We start from the raw sequence: 21357 nt of genomic DNA, 5'->3' as shown, positions 1-21357 counted from the left end.
TCAGTTCTAAATTTTAAAAAGTTATAACTTTTTGTGAAGGTGAATACCATCTGCCTGGGGACGAGAATAACTAAATGCAGAATATAACTGATAGGTGATATAATCACACAGGTGACATAATATACTCATTATACACATCTGTGTGTGATACTTCAAACACTCTCGTAAAAACTTCTTGTACAACCAAGTAGTCGAGATCACAAAATAATAATACAATAAAAATCCGTCAGAATACCCCTTCCTCCAAAAGATTGCAGGGTCTTCAAGGGGGCTATAAGTCTGGAAAAAGTTGAAGGGGCCAAAGCAGGGAGCTAAAAGCGCGCGGCTCCTTTAAAAGGCTGCCTCTGCAGGCTCAGCTCCCTCCTCCAGCCACCCTCCTTGTCGGGGCTCCCTCTGTGATTGACACAGAAAGAGAGGAGGCGCCTGGTGCTAACAAAAGTCTGAGCCACTGGAGAGCAGCGTAGGGCCGTGGGTCTCCTTCTCAGGGAACCAGCAACAAGTGGCTTGTAGCGGCACTTTCCCTTAGGAAGAAGTGCATCGAGAGCGCTGGGACCGAAGGAGCGAGGCAGTTCTTCCTCTTCGCCCTCAGAAGCCTGAAGGGGATGTCCTTGCCTGCCTAGCCCTGGGATGCTGGAAGCTGCATCTACAGATTCCTCTAGTACCGCTGCCTGACCCTGAGTGTGGATTATTAAGTGGAGCTGCGACCCCTCGGGTTATCTTTCTTGCAAAAAATAGAAAGGAGAAAAAGAAAGAAAAGAAAAGAAAAAAAGCAAGGAGTGGAAAAGAGCAAGTCCATCTGGAGAACCTACGGAGGGGGGGCATTGCCCTCCCAGAGATGGTCCTTGTTTAGGGGTTCTGAAGTATGTCAAAGTAATCGTTCGGGATAGGAGGGTTCACTTGCCCGCTTTCGTCGCCCCCTGGTTGCCTAAGAACCGCGTCTTGGCTGGTTAGACATGGTGTGTACTGGGAGAAGGAGAGTATGAAGCCTGCAGGATGGGAGCGAACAATGGCAAACAGTACGGCAGTGAGGGTGAGTGAGATTAATCCATCTAACTGTACAGGAATTGAGCTCACTCCGCCTCCTCGGTCTCTCCCTCCTCATCCCCTCCCTGCGTCTTCTTTTCCTCCCCTTCCCTTCTCAGGATGGAAAGTTCAGCCCTTTTTCACTTTGATTTGCCTCGCTCCATAAAGAACTTGGGAAGGTTACTTACCTTTTCCCCTTTACCAGGGAAAAAGGGGGGAAATTGTGGGGGTGGGGTGGGGAAGGGGGCGCAATTAGTTAAGTTCCCAGAGGAATTCCTTCCTTCTTTTATGATTCATACCTTTACAGCTGTCACAGCGGGTTCTCCTTAAGGCACTTCCTGGATTGTCATTAGAATTTATGAAGTTTTATCTCTGCTCTATTTCTGAACACTCTGGTTACCTCCAGCTTGGCCCAGGCAGCAAATGATGCCCCATTCCTTGACGTTATGCCGTTGTTTGGTGAAAATTTCCCAAGTCTCTGTGGACCAGCCCACAGAACTCTTTTGTAGTGGTGAAGTTTTGAAAGGAAAGTTAAGTTTCCATTCTCTTTTGACTGCCCCTTATTCTGATAGCTTAAAAAAAAAAAGAACAACTATCGGTGCTGTGAAAGGAAGAATGTGTGAATGTTTTGTCTGCTCTCTCAGGATTCGACTGGCAACGGACCATCTGTTATGGAGGGATGGAGATTGCATAGAAATATTGCCTGTCAAGTGAAAACTTGCAAATCGGTTTAAACTTAAAACTCCTCCTCTGCTTAACAGAGGAAGGATGTAGGCTTTTGTTTTTGTTTTTTCCATTTCACCTTAACAAACGAATGTTAGTCATAGAAGAGATTAACAGCAAGCATCCCCTCCTCATTTTGTGTGCAGAGTATGTTTACAAACTTTCAAAGGCCTCTTAAGTCTGCCTCTGCTAAATTTGGCCCGCCAAAGCAGGTCAGTTTCACATCATCCCCTTCCCATAGGAGAGCGGGTTACAAACTGAGACTGAGTGCACACCAACTTGCAGGCTATTGAATCTTGTAACTAGGAAGATGGTAGTCCCCTAGCACTGGAGCTGCAGAGAATGTATGTTTGGGGTGTGTGTGTATGTATGCTACTTTGCTTCCCAACAAGCTTGGAGACTGGCAGTTTAACCTATACTACAGACTACCTCTAATTGCAAGTCTTTATCTTTCAAATATCCAAGAAATAGTTTTTCTCATATTACTTTTTTAAAAAAATCTTTTCTTTTGATTTTCACCTGAGTGACTTGAAAAGAGATGGCCTTCTTTCCCCCTTGGAGAGTCACTTTGAGGCTATTTTTTTAAAAGGAGGTTCAAAATTGCATTGCTAGACACTAAATGGTTGGGAGAAGTTAGTAAATAAACCGTGGAGTGTTTGGGCTATACGGGATAATCTTTTTTATAAAACCTGTGGAAAACTAAATGAACATACATTTTCTTGCCAATAATAAATTTTAAAGTTTTCCATAACTTAAATTTGAGAGAAGACAAAACAATACTATATTTGAATATCTCACTGAAGTGTAATGAGTAAGAAAAGAGGTAGATAAAATGAGTGAGTTGTAAGTTCTTTAATGAAACTCCTATGCACTCCTCCCCATCCTCCGCAACTTGTTCTTGTATCCCAGAATTCTCCTATCATACAGTGTGTGGTATATGACTGCTTCCTGTCTGAACAGCAGAATTTTCAACCCTGGGGAGAAAAAAAAAAGAGAGAGACAGGGAACTAATGTTCTCCAGCTGTTATCCGTAAATGCTACCTCTGCATTTTCACTTCAGCTAAAGTGAAATTTTACTGGGATCAGATTTAGATACATTGTGTAGATTTTATAGGCAAAACCCCTTTTTGTGCTCCGCTGGTTAAAGGAAACCAATGGGATCTTCAAGAGGCAACTCAGGTTTTTGGTTTTTCATATACATTATGTTTAGTTTTATCAGCTCTTTTTGTACAGAAATATCATATTGACAGGCTATGACTAAAGAAGTAGAGTAATAGAAGTAATGTTATAGAGTTATGTAAGATGCAGTTTATTTTTATTTATTTATTTAAGTATAATGATACAACCTGCTTAGCATTTGACTGTGCTTTCACCTACACACACATACACAAACAAAACTCCCCCACCAAAAAAAAAAAAATCCTTTAAGTATCCAACCTACCAGCAGCAATAAGTAATTCTCTTTTACATCTCTTTTTCAAAAAATTTTTTAAGTTTAAAATGTAACTTATACATTGGGAGACTGTGAAGATATCTATTTTAGTACTGACTTGACAATGAAAAAAAAAAAGACTTCTTACCTAAATAATTGACATAACAGTAGGCAAGTCACTTTACTTGAGTCTCAGTTTCCTCATCTCCAAATGGATTAGACTAGAATCACAAGATAACCTACCGTTTTTCAAAAATCTATGATTATTATCTGTTATGAGTCCAAAAATATGAAGAATAAGAAGTTTTACAATGTTTATTCTACCCATTTGTCTTAAAAAAAAAAAAAGCAAATTGTGGCTTCCTGCCCTTTCTACACTTCTGGTGCAATGTGAAATAAAGCCCACTTATCATTTTCATTCTCCTAGAGCACAATACTATTTAAGTTGTATTAAGACAAATCAATTCTGGGTTCAAGTCATCCTCTGCTACATTATGGCTGTATGACTCTGGGCAAGTCACTTAACCTCTTAAAATTGCAGAGCCACTACTGATATGCATTGGTAGAAGAAATTCCTTACTGGGAACTTTTATGCCAATGAAATCACAGGTTTAAAAAAAAAAAAAAAGCAAACTCTTTTTGTCCCAGATCCATATTAAATGGGAGGAATCTGACAATCCTACCAAGAAGAGAACATTTGAATTCTTCAGGTCAGGTCGTTGGTGAAGGCTGTTCAAACCTTGGAGCAGATAGCAGTGAAAGGTTAATAATGAGTTTATTCAGAAACTCTAAGAGCAAGAGTGAAGACTAAAATAATCCATTATGTAATCCTGATTTCATCAATTCTTCATACTACAACATAAGCTCATGTAAGAAAGTGAGTTCTGAATAATATTACAGTCAGTGTTTATTTCAATTTTTAGATAAGATATTTTTTTATTATAAATAAAATTAAATGAGTTGATATTTTGTTGGCAAAAGAGGATCTGGTGCAGTTGTTCCTTTTCCTCCTTCTCATTTTCTTCCTCTCTCTTCTTCCTCTTTTGATCTAGAAGAATAAAGGAAGAAATATCTTCTCTCCTCCAGATAGAAGGGGTCTGGTTGAATTAGGGGAAGGGATAAGTCCATTAAGGTGTCCATAGTAAGGATAGCTGAGTAGTCAGATTACTTTTCTTTAAGAAAAAACAAAAGCTCATCTTTATAAACTTTACCATTTTCACAGTAGAGGAGTCTCTTTTCTTGATAAGCGATATAAAATAGCTGGTATAAGAAATTGCTCCTAACTTTCAGCTAGTTTACAGGATAGTATTATTGCCTGTTCTTCATGAAACATCAGAGAATAAACTGGAGAAAGAAATATTAATTTCAGATGAAATCAGACATGAAAATATGTTTGGTGCCATTTATCTCAGCCTTTGGCTATTCCGTTTTACTCCTCTCTAACTAGGGTTTTTCCTCACATCTTCCATATAGATACACACCAGATTTTTCTGGGTAGATGGTTGATATTGTATACCAGGAGCTGGACTAGGAGCCAGGAGACATGAGTTCAAATTTTGCCTTACAAGATAACTATTCTTCTTTAAGGAAATAGTCCTGGGCAAATCACTTTTACTCTCTCTACCTGAGGTTTTTTACTTTTTTATTTTTAAAACTATATGCATATATATATGTATATGTATGCATAATGCTTTGTAAATCTTAAAATATTACATCTAGATTAGGAATATTCTATATGTATATATATATATATAATCAATAGTTCTGATTTTTTCCTTAAGAACAAATAGTGGGTACCAAATGAATGGAGGAGTATATTCATAATTATCTCATTTTTCTTCACTTCCTTTGTCCTTTTAGCCATTTAAAAGGACATGTCATTTGACTATAGTCCCTTTTTTCTTCAGTAATATTTTTTTCTATTTTTCCAATTACATGTAAAGACCATTTTTAACATCCGTTTTCTGACAATCTGCAATCTAAATTGTGTCCTTCCACCTCACCTCTCCTCCTCACTTTCAAATGCAATAAGTAATTATGCATGCACTATCATGCAATACATGTTTCCATTTTCATCATGTTTTGAAAGAAAACACTCATAAGAGAAAAAATTCATGAAAGAAATGAAATGAAAAATATCATGCTTTGATCTGAATTCAGACTCCATCAGTTTCTTCAGTGGTAATGGACAGCATTTTTCATCACGAGTTCCTTGGAGTTGTCTTGGTTCTTTGCATTATTCACAGTTGATCCTAATACAATATTGCTGTTGCTATGTACAACATTGACCTGGTTCTGTTCACTTTATTTTGTATCAGTTCACATAAATCTTTACAGGTTTTTCTTCAATCATTCTATTCGTCTTTCTCATGGCACAATAGCATTCCATTACACTCATCTACTACAGCTTCTTCAGCTATTCCCCACTTAATGGACATCCCCTCAGTTTTCTATTCCTTGCCACCACAAAAAAGAGCTGCTATAAATATGTTGTACAAACAGGTTCTTTACTCCTTCCTTTGACCTCTTTGGGATACAGCCCTAGTAGCTGTATTGCTGGGTCAAAGGGCATGCACAATTTCATGGCCCTTTGGGCATGATTTCAAATTCTCTCTAGAATAGTTGGATCAGTTCACAACTCTGCCAGTAAAGTATGAGTGTATTTCCCACATCCCCATTTATCATTATTATGTCTAATTCATTTAAGGAAGCTTTTCTCCAACCTTTATCTTTATTTAGAGGGGATGTGAATATCATCAGAAAATATCAGTTGTCTTCAGATAGCTTAAGGGTCATCAGAAGAACTTTATGTGCCTTTAGGTAGAGAAGTAGAACACCACTTAGGGTCTTTCAAAACCAATAAGCCCTAATCAGTAAAGCATCATAAACCAACATTAGCACAAGTGGAAATCAATTTTGTTATCTTTCATGCCTGATTTCTTACAGAGTGGCTGTTTCACAAGTACTTGGTAAGGGATTCATCATTTTGTTTATTTTGCTAATGTAGGTCTGAAGTAAGAATGCAGAATATACATAGCTTGTTGCAAATGGAATGGATACTTCTAGAAGACAGAGGTCTATTCTGGAGGACAGGATCATGGATTGGATTTCCATTCCAAGGACACAGACATTAACCTATGAAGTCATCATAAATGGGTGTCCGTGGAAAAAGGAATAAATAGAAGACAGAGTGTTTATGGATGAACATAATGCCCTTGTGATAATTAGGAGATCAGCTCAAAGGGAACATCCTACTCATCCTAAGTGTGTAGTAGAACCCCTGAAACACAGGGATCTTAGAGGTCACTTCAGCAGATGAAGAAATTGTTATCTATAGAGTAGAAGTAATTTTCCTAAGATCACACTGTGGCATAATTTTATACCAATAAAATAAACCATCTTATGCCAATCAATCAATGATTCAATTTAATTCAACAAACGTTTTTAAATTCTTAGAGTACACAAGGAACTGTGCTATGTACTGGGCAAGAAAGAGTATAACTGTATAGTTTCTGCTGAAGAGATGCGAACACAGAAAACTTTATTATTAGTTGGAATATAACTACATTGGAAAAATCAAGCAAAGAGACGAGAAATTTTAGAAAGAAGGGGATCCCTTTTAGATTGGGGCAAAAGAATGACCTATGAAAAAGAATATGGTACCTTATATGGTGAAATGACGAAATGTTGAAAAAGTGAAAGGAACTTAAAGATGAAAAGAAATTCAAAAAGTATGTATATTTGTGTTTATCTATATATGTATGTGTAGATTTGGGTCTCCCCTATTCCCCGCCCCCCCTTGGAGATAGCATGCAAAATTAATGGAGACAAGAGAGTAGGGTGAGTAGGACAATAGTAGATATTCAATTTTAGCTGGATTACAGGGAGGATTAAAGACAATTATTTAAAATAAATCTGTAGGGTTGGACTCAGATTTTTGATGACATTGAGTGCCAGGATGAGGAATTTATACTTCATTAACTAGGAAATGGTGGGACCCTCATAGTGAAGACTATGCTTTAGAATGGTTGCTTTGGTGACTCTGTGAAGGATAGTTTGTTGAGGGGAGAAACTGAAAAAAGGTCATGGGCTTCAACTAGGATGGTGTTAATCAATATGAGTGAAAAAGGAGAGAATTGAGACATTACAAAGAAAGAACTATCCAGCTTTGGTAGCTGATAGTATGTGGAGAAATAATCAAAGATGTTCATGTTTTTAAGTCTGAGTGATTGCAAGAATGATGGTACCATTAACAGATTGAAGAAATTTGGGGAGAAAGTCAGGTATTAAAAATTTAAGTGCTCTAGGAAATAAGCTTTATTTGATCATAGCCTCCTGAATATGTGAATGTATTTGCATATTTTGAATTACAAAATGGGAATATTTCTGGATATCAAATTGAATACATATATTAAACAAATATACTTGATAGTCATCTCACAAGGTCATTACAACTCTGGCTTAATTACTTTTCTTCATCATTTATTTCTCATGCTATTCTTTATTATTTGCCTCTCATAAATGGTTTTATTCTGATAGAAATAAGAAAGAAAATTAAAATTAATCTACTTTCTATTTCATGTACATCTAGCTTTAATTTTTATCTTAAAGTGAATAATTTCAGGGTTGGAAGGAATCTCATCATGCATCTTGTCAAATCTATAATTGAATAAGGGCACCCTCTAAAACCTTTCTAATATTATTATCCAGACTTTGCTTAAACATCTCAAGTAAGAGTTAATCCATTACTTCCTGTGGCAACTAACTATACTTTGGGCTAACCACAATTATTAGGAAGGTTTTATTTTTCTACTATATGTTTAAATTTTCTTCTTTTCTACTTTTTCTTATTCTTCTTCACTGATTGTTATGAATCCTTCTTCACTGATTGTTATGAATCATTTTTTAAAATTGTTGACTAGCATAACTGTGTATTTGCCTGTGCATGTAAATTAAGGAAGTTAGATTATTGATAAGAATGTTAAACAATGGATAAAATAGCTATTTTCTTTCTCTTGTCTCTCTGTCTCCCTCTCCAAACCCACATCTGAAAGTCTTGTTTACATTAAAAGTATACTTTGTACTGACATTGAATAACAATAGTAATCATTTCATATGCTCAAATAATCAACATCATGGGAATCTCCCTTCCTTCTAAGAAGCCCTGAATTGCTTAAGACCTCTCTCTTTTTAGGTATAGGATTTTTTCTCTTTAATTAACAAGTGTTAATAACATTAACCACATTTGTAAAATACTTTCTGACTGATTTACACAGGTGAGAATTTCAACACTGTCATCACATTTTAAAAGAAAAAGGATGCTGTGAATGAAAAGTAGCAAAACAAGGCAATTAAGTAAAAGTTAGAATGGAGGTAACTTTCCTCAAAGAAATTTCCCCAAAGTTTTCCACATCCATTTTCTTCCAGATGAAAATAGAAGCCAAAGAGAAGTGCCATTTATAATTATGCCATTGGAATCATAGGCTCATAGGTTTTGAGGTGAAAGGGGCCTTAGAAGTCATCTAGTGCAGTCTTTTCATTTCCCACATGAAGGGGCTAAAGCTCAGAAATGATAATTGGCTTGAGAATGTGCATTAAGCAAATAAAAAAGCTGAGATTTGAACCCAGGGTTCCTGACTCCAAATCCGTAGTTCTTTCCTCTGAAACAGGCTGAATTAGATAATATAGATTTTTTATTTAAAAAATCAAATCAGTTAGTTGGATTAAGTCTTATTTTGAAATATTGACTTTGGTGATCATAAAGGATGTCATATTTACCAAGAATAAGGATGAACTACATAAAGTTTCATCCATGTGAATAGATACTGTCCATTTTGATTATCCTTTAGTACTTTTCTGGGCACTGATTTTGTCCCTGGTTTGCAAAGGAATCTTTACAAAAGCTTAGTTGTCTTTCACTAAAGAAAAAAAATTTTTAGAGTTAAATGGATAGTTCATAGTTTAAAAAAAGTGAATTCTAAGCAGCTTGTTTGGCTAATTTTGTTAGAGCCTTTGGAAAAAAGATTCAGATATTTTCAGAGCATAGTGCTGTACCAATCAAATAAAATAGTGAGCAATAATTGAAGGCTGAGTGACAGAGGTTCTTAAATGAAGGGAAATATCTACTAAGTAGGAAAAAGGGATTCAAGTGCTTAATGTATAAGCTCTCTACTATCATGTCCTTGGGAATTTTGGAAGCATTAGAGCTTGATTATTTATAAAATGCACATTGTCATATTTGATTGATATTCATATACTTATTTTGCCAACTTATTTTGGTAAAATTTAATCTACTCTCCAAACAGCTCCAAATGTGTTTGAATAAATACCATGATTTTTAGTGCAAATATTGGTTGTTACTATGGAAATAAATTCCTAGACTTCAGCAATAAATTTATTGAAAGCTATTAAAATAAAACTTTCTTACAATCTGGATCTATCAAATCATCCAATATATTAAACTTATAAATGGATATAAAATACTCATTTTATGTATAAAAATACAAGAAGTCTATATTCTTTTTTCCATTTGGAAGGACATGTGGCATCAGCTGTTGTTGTTCAGTCATTGTCAGAAATATCATGACCCCATCTGGGTTTTCTTGACAAAGATTCTGGTGTGCTTGCCATTTCCTTCTCCAGTTTATTTTACAGATAAGGAAACTGAGTCACAAAAGGTTGTGTGACTTGCCCAGAATCACACAGCTATTATCAAGTGTGAAGATGGATTTGGATTAGAATCTTCTTGACTTCTGGCCAAACTCTCTGTTTGCTGGGTCACCTAACTGTCATCAGCTACCTGAGTGTGAAGGCAACTACTCAGCATTCCCTGCTCTGCATTCTGTCTGAAGTATCTAATATGGCATATTAAGAATCAGAATCTGACTTTGTATCTGTGTGTAGAATTTTATGATATTAGTATCCTCAGTTACTCTACAAGTTATATGTGTGTGTGTGTGTGTGTGTGTGTTATATATATATATATATTTTTTTTTTTTTGGCCTGGAGGATGTTATTTCAACCACAACAGCTCTCAAAGATCAATTATTAAATTAGAGAGTTATTGCAATAAGTAACAGTGAGGTGCTTCTCTTTGCCTCAGTTTACATAACTGTGAAATGATGTGATTGTATTAATTTGATTTCATTGATTGATTTCAAAAGTTTGTTCCACCTCCAAATCTATTGTTCTGACTAAATCTGATTTGTTGAATAATTAACTGACTCCAAATTTTTCTTCTGTAATTAAATATAGTCTGCATTTTACACATAATCACAAAGGATAACACTTGTATAGTCCTTTGAACCTCTTGAACCACTATATAAATAAGAGCAATTATATATAACCTTCAGATAGAAACAGAGAGTTCTGTTTCCAGAGTTTCTGGAAAGATGTCCATGATTTAGACTAAGTATTAGATGTGCTCATTCTATCAATTCCTATTTAAATTCATAAAATGGAACAAAATGAAAACCAGTTGTTAACACTGCATGAACTCATAATTGTAACTTTAGAAGGCTTGAGCATTGTGTAGAAATGTTATTATAACATTTTTTTTGTTTGCTACCCTTTCTGTGGTAAATTCCTTGACTGTATTTTTTGAGCAGATGTAGCAGTGGAAAATAAAAGAATTAAGATCTCCAATAAAAACTTCAGAAATTTCCCTTATCCTTAATAATTGATTTATAGATGGTCAGGCTGGTTTGGGTAGGTTGGAACAAAATTCCATACAACCAGTTTGACCCTTTTAAGTGAATTAATCACACTACTGAAATAAATATTTAATTTGGCTCAACTGTTTGAGGTGAACAGATAATTGTTTCCTCCCTTCATCCACATCTTGAAGAGCCTAACTATTTCTTCTACTTCCATATCTATTATTGTTTAGGAGTAATTCTTTAACTGCATGCCCTGAGGAAAGTACCAAGTACTAGTTCCCAATATGGTGATATGAACAAAGTAATTGGTCCAGAATCTGTAATCCATTAGTCCGACTTAAATTTCCAAGGATGGAAATAGCTATTAGAAGATTATGGAGCACACCTGGGAAGTTTCTTAGGGCTAACTGCAGAAAATGAATGAGATAGATGGAGAGTGAAGGAAAAAATAATCAAGGTTATAAAAGAAAGGAACCTTTGACTGTTAAGAAGCAGAAGAAACCACTTAGTTTATAATTAAGGAAACTGAGGTCAAGAGAGATGAATTGACTTTCCCAAGGTCATCTAGTAAGAGAACTGGGATTTTATTTCAGGTCTCTACAATCCTAGATCAGTGCTCTTTCCTTTACTTAAAGGAACACATACTGATGAGACATTAAATCACAGACCACTAAGGTAAAGAACTTGAAAACACAGTACTTTAATGAATGTAAAAAAGAACCAAAACAATTAACCCAACCGATCGGTGACAAGTAAATACAAAAGCTAATATATAAGCCTTCATCAAAAAATGATTGCAGTTTTATAAGAATTTCATCAATTTTTTTTTTACTTTTGCAACTGGAAGTAATCAATGTAAGAATTAGAAGATTCACCAGCAAATAAAGGAAATATGATAATGTCAACATTTACAGGATTACTTACTTACTAGGTTGCTAGATACTCTTCTGATACAAATGAGATACAAATATCTCATTTGCTCATTACAACAACCCTGCAAGGAAGGTACTATTAATATCCCTATTTTACAGATGACGACACAGAGGCAAATAGAAGTTAAATGACTAGCCAAGGGTCACACAGCTGGTGAGTGTCTGAAGCCAAATTTGAACTCGGGCCTTCTTTACTTCCGGTTTAATATTCTATCCACTGTGGTGCCTAGTTCACTTCATGGATGTTCTGAAAATTATATTAATATTTTTCATGTCTGAGTAAAAAACATAGATTTTAGGTGTCCATCATACTTGTCCATTTAAATTAGAATATTATTCCTTTTCCTAATTTGATCCCTGAAGATAGCTGTGAGATGAGGTCCACAAAAGAAAAAAGTATAAAAGTCATGGAAATGGAAAAAGTCAGTAGATGGAGAGCCTGCCTTTAGACAAAAGGTTCTTGGGTTCAAATGTGAACTAGTTGTGCTACCGTGGGGAAGTCACTTAATCCTCTTTACCTACTCTTTACTGCTCTTTTGCCTTGGAACCAATACACAGAATTGATTCCAAGACATAAGGTTTAAAAAAAAGTTATGGAACTGTCTTCTTAGTCTTAATTTATTAAAATCTGTCAGATATTTGATTAATAACCATGCTATCATGTTGCTTTTACTGTATTTTTCCACATATGAAATTAATCTTAGATTAAAATACACAAAAGTTTATTATGGAAAAACATGGAACCAGAAGGGACTTTGAATGTTGGCTTATACAACCCTAAAATGAAAAGCAGCCATCCAGCCTTTGCTTGAAGAGTTGTAGTAAGGGGGACCCTCCTACTTCCCATCATTGCCTCTGCAAGATCACCCCAATTCTGAAGCTGTTTCTCTTTCCATCATGACTCCATTTTCCACTGCCATTTCTGTCCCTTTCTCCTAGTTCTCTGCTCCTTAGGTTCAAGTAAAACAAATTCCTTTTCCATTTAAATAACTGAAGATAGCTATTACCTTCTCCCGAGTCTTTTTCTTTTCAAGGCTAAAATGCTGTTTCTTTATCCAGTCATCATATGGCATGCACTTGAGGCCCTTTATCATCCTGGTCACCTCCCCTCTGGAGAGTCTCCAACTTATCAATTTCCTTGCTAAAATGTGGCACCCAGAAATAGATACAAAACTCCAGATGTAGTATGATCAAGGAAGAGTATAGTGGAGTTCTCGATCAACTCCCAATTTGGGGATGCCACAGCATGGCTTTCTTCATGAAGCTCAAGACTGAACTCACCTTCTTCAATGCAACTGTTTAGTTATTTAGCTTTTTGTCCACTAACCTTGTAAGATATTTGTCATGTAATCGAATCTCCAGCCATTTCCCACCAGTCTTTTACTTATGAAGCAGATGTTTTCAAATCTTAAAACATACACTTTCATATTTCTCCCTATTTATTTTCTTCTTTAATATTTCCAAAATTGTGAATTCTGAATTGTGGTTAATATTTGATTGGAATATTTGGTTAAATTTTGAGATTCTCTATCCTCTTTTAATGATATACAGGTGTATTCACACACATTTTCATATTTATGTATATGTGTTTTTCAATTTTTCTTGTGACACATTTTGATAATTACCACTTTGTGATATATATTTTACAATCTAAAAAGTATGTTCCCTTTTCATCATTTTTCTTTACAATTTCTCTTCATATTTTACCTTTTGTTTTTCTACTTTAAATTAATAATTACCAGTCATATAATAAAGTCCACTGGTATTTAAACCAGGATTTCAATCTGTAAATTGCTTTGAGGATTAATTTTTCCCTCTAATATCAGTTTGAATTAGCCAATTGGTTATTTATACTTGCCAAAAATTACTTTTAAATTATCTTTATGTAGTTTTCGTATGTGTTTGCTTAATTCTCAACTGGTCATGTGGTTACAATGGAGGATATCCTATGGAAAGTTTACATGCTTATTGTTATCTTTCCTGCATCAAGATTTTGAAGAAGACCCCAAGCACATTTGGTATAGTCCGTTCCTGGAACTTTTGGCAGGATATGGACAAACATCAGCGTGGGCAGGCCTGAATGCATAATGATCTATATTACTGAAAGAATACCCATCTAACTGATGCCACAGCCATACTCAGTTTTTGGAGAATACAGATTTGGAGGGTATTCTTTTATGGATCCTTTTGGTTTTCTTTTAGATCCTAATCTTGACCATGTTTGGGGTTCAGATTCTTCTTTTCTTCCCTAGAAAGAATTTGAGTATAAAACTTCTTTTCTATATATTTAGAAATTTCTAATGATTCCTCTAATTTATTTTGATTTACTATCTTATTTCTCATTTCTCATTTTAATATTATTTTCTCTGTCTTAAAATGATCATTTTATCAATTTTTTTAAAAAAAATCTTATTTTATCAGATTTCTTCCTTTAAAAGGAACTATTCTTCATTCTATTAATCTTTTTTTAAAAATAATTCCGCCCTGATTTTGATAAACTGCTCTTTTCTGATTTGGAGGTAGACTGTTTTGTTCATTTTATAGTTTACTTATAGTTCAAAATTGGTTAGTTGTCTTTCTTATTAAAAATATGTGTATTTAAGAGGAATAAGTATGGCATAGTAGGTAGCAAGCTAAAAAGCTGTGTATCGTGCCATGTCTAGCACTTAAAGGCTATGTGACCCCTGGAAAATCTCTATACTTCTCAATTCCCTAGGTAATTCTGTAAGCCTATAAATTATAGAATAGTTGTTTATTTGGATTGATAGAGGGAATATGTTCACTGAGAAGTCACCTTACTGATGTAGTCAGATTAAAAGGGAACTTTCATTGCTATAAATTTGCCTCTAGAAAATGCTTGACCAATATGTCATATGTTCTAATATTTAATATTAGTATTGCTATTATTTTGAAATAGTCTGTTATTGTGATATAGTTGCTTATTTCAATCAAATATATTTAAATAAATAATTTTGAATTTTCCATATATATCAATAATTTGGACTGTATTATTATTGTTAATTTCTGTTTTTTCATAGTGCAGTTGATAACTGTCATTTAAAAGTTAATTTTTTGCTAATTTTTGACCAAAATAATTCACATTTGCTGTTTCATGTATAAATTAAAACATATTTTCTCCTTTTGCAGTTACACTTTAACATATGCACATATATATGTATACATATAGATGTTGAATCCAACTAAGTAAACATTTTCTTAAACTCAATAATTTCTTATTCATCTTTTTTTTTTCTATGACAAGTAAAATTCTTTAACATTGTGTTCCAGGTTAGAAAAATGAATTTATTAATTAGATTATCAATAACCAATAAATTAATCAGTCTTTGATCTCCCTTAGTGATCAAAGACACATTAATTCAGCATCTCAAATTATTTAAATACAATGTTGGAAGCTCAATATTTAGTCCTCCTGTAGACAGCCTAAGACATCTCTAATTGGTGACTGCCCAATGAGGAGGTGAGCTAATGTTTTCCAGTCCCTCCCTGATGTCCTCATGATGGTGGGGAAATTCACATCTCATCATAGGATTCCAATATCCTTACCCTTTTAGATGAAGAAATCATGTTGGGCCTGACCAAGGTTGATTTTCATCATTCTCCCAACCATATTATAGAATTGAAGAAAAATAAAAGATAAGAACTGGAAAGACCTTCACTGACCATCTAGACCTGAAAATAATTCTCACTATGACTTGCCTGATAAGTTCTCTGCCCATTCAAACTTAACATGAAGCCATCAATAAAAGGAATATACTTCCTCATAGAATAATCTCACATTAAGAGAGTTCTAATTGGCATTTTTTAATCAAGCCTATCCTTTCTTCTTTGTTACTTCTTTCCATTCCTTCTTGTATTCCCCATCCTTGCCAAGCAGAACAAAACTAACCCATTTCCCCTATAATAGTACTGCATATACTTGAAGATAGCCAGCAACCAGCCTCACATTCTGCTTGTCACGTTTTCAGTTTTTCACTCAGCCAAACTATCCTCTTTTCTGATAATCAGTCCTCGTTTTCACCTCCTAGTTGTTCTGCTCTATATGATCTCCAAATTGGCAATGTTCCACCTAAAATATAATATCCCAAACAACACAATATTGAAGTATGGTCTGATATGAATAGATTGCTGTGGCGTCATCAGTTCCTTCTTCCCAGAAACTCTTTCTCAATGCCACTCAAGATTACAGAGACTTTTTTTTTTGGCTAGTCTGTAATATTACACTGTTGATATACCATGTATTCAGCTAAAACTTTGAGATATCTTTTAAAACCAACTACTGAGTTTAAATCCAGCCTCAGATGCTTACTAGCTGTGTGACCGACCCTAAGCAAGTCAATCCCATTTGCCTTAGTTTCTTCATCTGGAAAATGAGATGGAAAAAGAAATGGCAGGGCCATTCCTGCATCATTGCCAGGAAAACTCCAAATGGGGTGAGAAAGGTTAAGAGCTGACTGAAACAACTAAAAACAATAATAACTACTATTTAGTTAGGTCTACTTAATCCTTTTTTTTCTTATGAAGTTGATTTATTTTATATAAATTCATTGTGAACTAGTGAAAACCAGTTCAGTTAGTGTGGACCTCTAAGATTCATTTAAGCTACAGAATAATTGACCTTGGGGCTGGTCATTCCCCACCTTTCTTGGCCCTATCCACTTACTTGCTGTGGTATAGTTAGTTCAGGAATCTGCCCTCTTAATAATATATTCCAGAATATTGATTTCAATAATCAAATATGGAAACTCCTTCAGTACATTAGGATGAATTTGTTTTGTCAGCTGACAGACTCATCAAGAGCATCTAGGTGCTTTTTTACTGTCTTCCTATTTATTATTAAAATTATTATGCTAAATTACAGTTTTACAGGTTCTTTTGAAATTGATGTTCTATCCCACTTTAGGAATTTCCTTTTGAATCCTGCTTGGGAGAGAGAGAGAAATAAAGGGGGAGAGAAGTGGGAGAAAAAGGACGGGAGGAGAGGGAGAGAGAGAGATCTTACAGAAAATACTGCTTAATTTGAGGGGAATAGATTGCTTCTGAGATTACAGGCCTTAGTTTTGCATTTTGTAAAAAATGCTTTTGGATTAGAGATGGTGGTAAATAATATTTTCATCTCTCTGATGACTTTCTTTTTTCTTTCCCTAATAGATGGTAAGCTCCATGAGAGTAGAATTATTTTCCTATTATATCTGTGTCCCTAACAACTGACTCAGTGTTTCCACATAGTTAAGTGCTTAATACATGCTTATTTAATTGAATTGAAATTTTCATAGTTTTGCTTTTTTCATAATAATGTTTTTAGATGAGTTTATTTTTATAATTCTGCTCGTTTGGCTTCTGTGATTTCTTTCTATCTATTTCTGAAAGCTCTTGGTATATTTATTGTACAAATTCTGTATCTATCGTGATCAGATTCTTTTGTAAAACTTTTTTTTTCTGCATTGCAAGTAATTCTGAGGCTTGATATTCATGATCCATCCTCCAAACCTATCATATCCATCTGTCTTACTTCCCAATCCTGTTCTCCTTGAGTTAATTTCTGGCCTCATTTTTCCATTTCAAAGGCATATCTATCATTCTTGCTACCATTTTATTAATCTTGTTTTTAGTTTTATGCAGAGATTTTTTTCATATTCTCCATATTTCCTAATGTGTTATATTGTCAGAATCCTCTTCTGATAATTTTTAAAATTTCATTTAGTTCTTCCTTTTAATTTAATCTGGAATTTTGTTTACTTTCTCTTTTTAGTACTGATTTAATTTCTTCCTGTATTTGACTATTTTTGGTTATGTTCTAATGTAAATCAGTCCATCATTAAACATTTGTTAAGGTCCTGTTTTATTCCAGGGACCATGATGAGCACTGAGGTTACAAAGACAAAAAAACGGTGCTTTCCCTTATTCTATTCCTCATATTTTCAGCTTTAGCTTTATGTTTTCTATTTTCTATTCTTGTATATTTATTCATTTCTCAAATTACAATTTCTTGTTCATGAAATGAAGAGCAATCTTGCCCACAGAGTTCAATAAATGCTTAAGTAAAAGGATGATGATAAAAACTATAGCTGAAATGTCATTGTTCAAGCATTCCTTCTCTTTGTGATCCCATGGACCATAGCTATCCATGGGATTTTCTTGGCAAGGATACTGGAGTGGTTTGCCATTTCCTTCTACAGTGAATCCAATGGATCCTTTTTGCCAGGAAATCAGAAGTCACATGACTTACCCAGGGTTACATATCTAGGAAATATCTGAGGCCAAATTTGAACTCAGGAACTCCTGATTCCAGGCCAGGCAGTCTAGACACCTAGCAGCCACTAAAACTGAAAAATACTTTTCTACACATATAAACTTATGTAATCTTCAAAGGAAACCTGTGTGGTTGGGTGTACAATTATTTTTGTTCTCATCTTGCAGATGGGAACACTGAGGCTCATCATTTATTTGACATCTCCAAGGCAACAGAGTTACAAAGAGGAAGACTTGGGGATTCAACTGGTGCCCTCTGACCAAAAATCAAATGTTGTTTTCACTCTCTATCAGCCATATTTTGTTCTCTAGCTTTAAGATTCTGTGGTCCTGTTTCTATAATGTTATTAGGGGAATGTATGAAGGAAAGAAAATATTGTTTAGCATCTATATTTCAGGAAAAAGGAAATAAGGATCATGACTGTGAGTTCTGAACCTTGTTGACTGACAGCAAAACATTGTCAGACTTCAATGTGAAACACAAGGCCAGCGTTGACATAATTTAAAATCCTGCTGTCAATTGTTTATTGAAAATTATGTTGTTTTGTTTCATTTATATCCACTTGCTTGGAAATTGGATTTGGGCAGTTTTATATATCCATCGAGATAAATAAACATTCATCTGGGAAACATCTTTCCATATTCACACTTCAAGCTTATGAAACACTTTTTCCTCCTTTCTGTCTGGGTTAAAGGGCTCCATCTGTAACAATTATGTTTAAATATATTTATTGATCCTATTTGAAAGAATTGAGAAGAAATAAACCTCCCTTGTCCTCTAAATTGACTTCATAAAGAGATAAAAACTCATTACATTATACAATTCTTTCTGGTCTGGATAGAATGGTTTTCGTACTGGCTGGATGTCAACATTCCCAAAGTCATCCTAAATCCACAAATAAAAGATTTTTGGAATTATAATCATATGTGCTTATTTGTATGTGTGTATAAATATATGGGGATGAAGGTATGTCTGTATAAAGGTACTTTGAGTGGTTCTTTCCCATCAATTAAGCAAAATTAAATCCATTCTCACAACTCTGCTCTTTGAAAGAAATTCAGAATCTCAGTGGATGGAATTTGTAAATATACCAGCTTTATAAGAGTCAACCATTTGTTTCTTTTTAGAAATGTGGCATCTGTTAGGAGGCTAGCTTTTGTAAAGGTTAGTCATGGAAATGGTTGAACCAAGCAAGAAACAAATAGGCCACTTTGGTCCCTTTTCGAGGTTCTTGTGAGTCTCTGAAGGGTGTAGCATAAACCATAACACTAATTGGTTTGTTTACAAGGGTTATTAGTTATTGGATTGAGAAAGTGAATGTAATGGTTTTGTTGCCTGAGATGTTCTTAAGAAGTAGCATGATCCTTTGATTGTTTCTCTGTGGTGATGATTTGAAATAAAAGTATGTTCTGAATCAGATGCATGGCAACAGTGCCTCATACCAAAGGATGGTCCAAATGTGGCTTCTACTTACTGAGTTTGTCATTGAGCTTAGTTGGCAATTTGTTTTGAAGTGTTGGAATGTAAATTGAGATTTATAGCAGGCATTCATATGCTCATATTTAAAGGATGAAATTTGGTAAGAGAAGCATAACAGCTGTTCCAGGGTTTGGAATATTTTCACATACCAACTTTCACTTAAATGATGCATATTGGCCACTGTGTACTTAGGTATTGATCCTGCAAAAGAATAATATGTAATATCTAATACCTATCTAATATATGTGATATCTAATAGCTGGCATTTGTATAGCCCTTTAAGATATGCAAAGAGTTTTAGAAATATTATTTCATTTTATCCTAATATTAACCCTGGGTTGCAGATGCTATTCCCTCATTTTATAGACGAGAAAACTAAGATAGACAACAAGTGACTTGCCCAAGGTCACATAGCTAGTATATTTCTGAGACTGTTTTGAACTTAAGTATATCCCTTCCTGCAATCTCAAAATTGCACTGAACCACCTAGAAAAGTTTCAAGTAGTCAATGCTTTCTGAAACAACACATTTCTTTAAAATCTCATTTAAGTTTTACTTATATTAACTTATATTCTTTTTTCTTTCGTAATTTTCACTATTTCCCACTTTGAAATATCTTATCAAGTGAGTTGTTAAAAGAAATTTTGGTTGTCAATTAAGGCACTCTCAGGAAAATAAGACAAATAGAGGTTATTAACACACAAGAACTCAAACTGTGAGCAGCACATATTTTGTTATTCAGTCGTATTCCACCCTTCTTATTCATATTTTCAGTCATTTTCGTCAATTAAGGTACGTTCAGGAAAATAAGACAAAAAGAGGTTATTAGCACACAAAACCTCAAACTGTGAGCAGCTCATATTTTGTTGTTCAGTCATATTCCACCCTTCTTATTCATATTTTCAGTCATTTTCGTCAATTAAGGTACGTTCAGGAAAATAAGACAAAAAGAGGTTATTAGCACACAAAACCTCAAACTGTGAGCAGCTCATATTTTGTTGTTCAGTCATATTCCACCCTTCTTATTCATATTTTCAGTCATTTTCGTCAATTAAGGTACGTTCAGGAAAATAAGACAAAAAGAGGTTATTAGCACACAAAGCCTCAAACTGTGGGCAGCTCATATTTTGTTGTTCAGTCATATTCCACCCTTCTTATTCATATTTTCAGTCATTTTTGTACATTAAGGCACTCTCAGGAAAATAAGACAGAAAGAGGTTATTAGCACACAAAGCCTCAAACTGTGAGCAGCTCATATTTTGTCCTTCAGTAATATTCCACCATTTTGACACCCTCTAGGGTTTTCTAGGCAAAGATCCTGGAATGACTTGCCATTCCCTTCTCCAGCCATATTATAGATGAGGAAAGTACTGTAAACAGGATGCAGTGACTGGCTTAGGGTCATACAGCTAGTAATTTTTTGAAGCCAGATTTGAACTCAGAAAGATGAGTCTTCCTCACTCCAGGTCCAGTGCTCTATGGACTGCACCCCCTAGCTGCCCACCTTTATTAGATGAGCTATTTCCATTTCCATATAAAGAAAGGTAAAACCATCTTGATGGGTACATGTTTCAATGAAGAGATGGGATTAGGGTCTCCTCAGCACTAGCCAAAGAGATGGGATTAGTGCTAAAGGGACTGCTCCTGCAGGCTGATTGCCTGCATCGCCAGGTTCAAACTGCACCAGTGACCCACACTGCACAGGGACACACAACCAGTAGACAATATGACTAGGCTACCCTGGGGATGCCTTTTTTCACTTGTAGTCATTACAACAACCAGCCAAATCATAACAAAACTCAATTAACTGAAAATGGATGAGCTTCAAGTAGTTGTTTC

The 21357-nt window shown here is 34.8% G+C and overlaps 1 protein-coding gene and 1 long non-coding RNA gene across 2 annotated transcripts in view; one reads left to right on the top strand and one right to left on the bottom strand.

Annotated features, from left to right (window-relative positions):
• Positions 1–1709, bottom strand: part of LOC130458469 (uncharacterized) — a 69963-nt gene extending 68254 nt beyond the window's left edge. Inside the window, exon 1 of the long non-coding RNA XR_008917788.1 lies at positions 1323–1709. This is a non-coding gene — a long non-coding RNA (uncharacterized LOC130458469). The remainder of the gene's footprint in view (positions 1–1322) is intronic.
• Positions 383–21357, top strand: part of FBXL7 (F-box and leucine rich repeat protein 7) — a 515131-nt gene continuing 494156 nt past the window's right edge. The window contains exon 1 of the mRNA XM_007486833.3: positions 383–1030. Within this exon, the coding sequence (XP_007486895.1) occupies positions 994–1030 (37 nt within the window). The 5' untranslated portion in view covers positions 383–993. The remainder of the gene's footprint in view (positions 1031–21357) is intronic.

Source organism: Monodelphis domestica, chromosome 3 (genome assembly GCF_027887165.1).
Source record: "Monodelphis domestica isolate mMonDom1 chromosome 3, mMonDom1.pri, whole genome shotgun sequence".
Classification (NCBI taxonomy): Eukaryota; Metazoa; Chordata; class Mammalia; order Didelphimorphia; family Didelphidae; genus Monodelphis; species Monodelphis domestica.
Note: the sequence above shows the minus strand (reverse complement) of the source record. Positions and strands in the feature narration are given on the sequence as shown.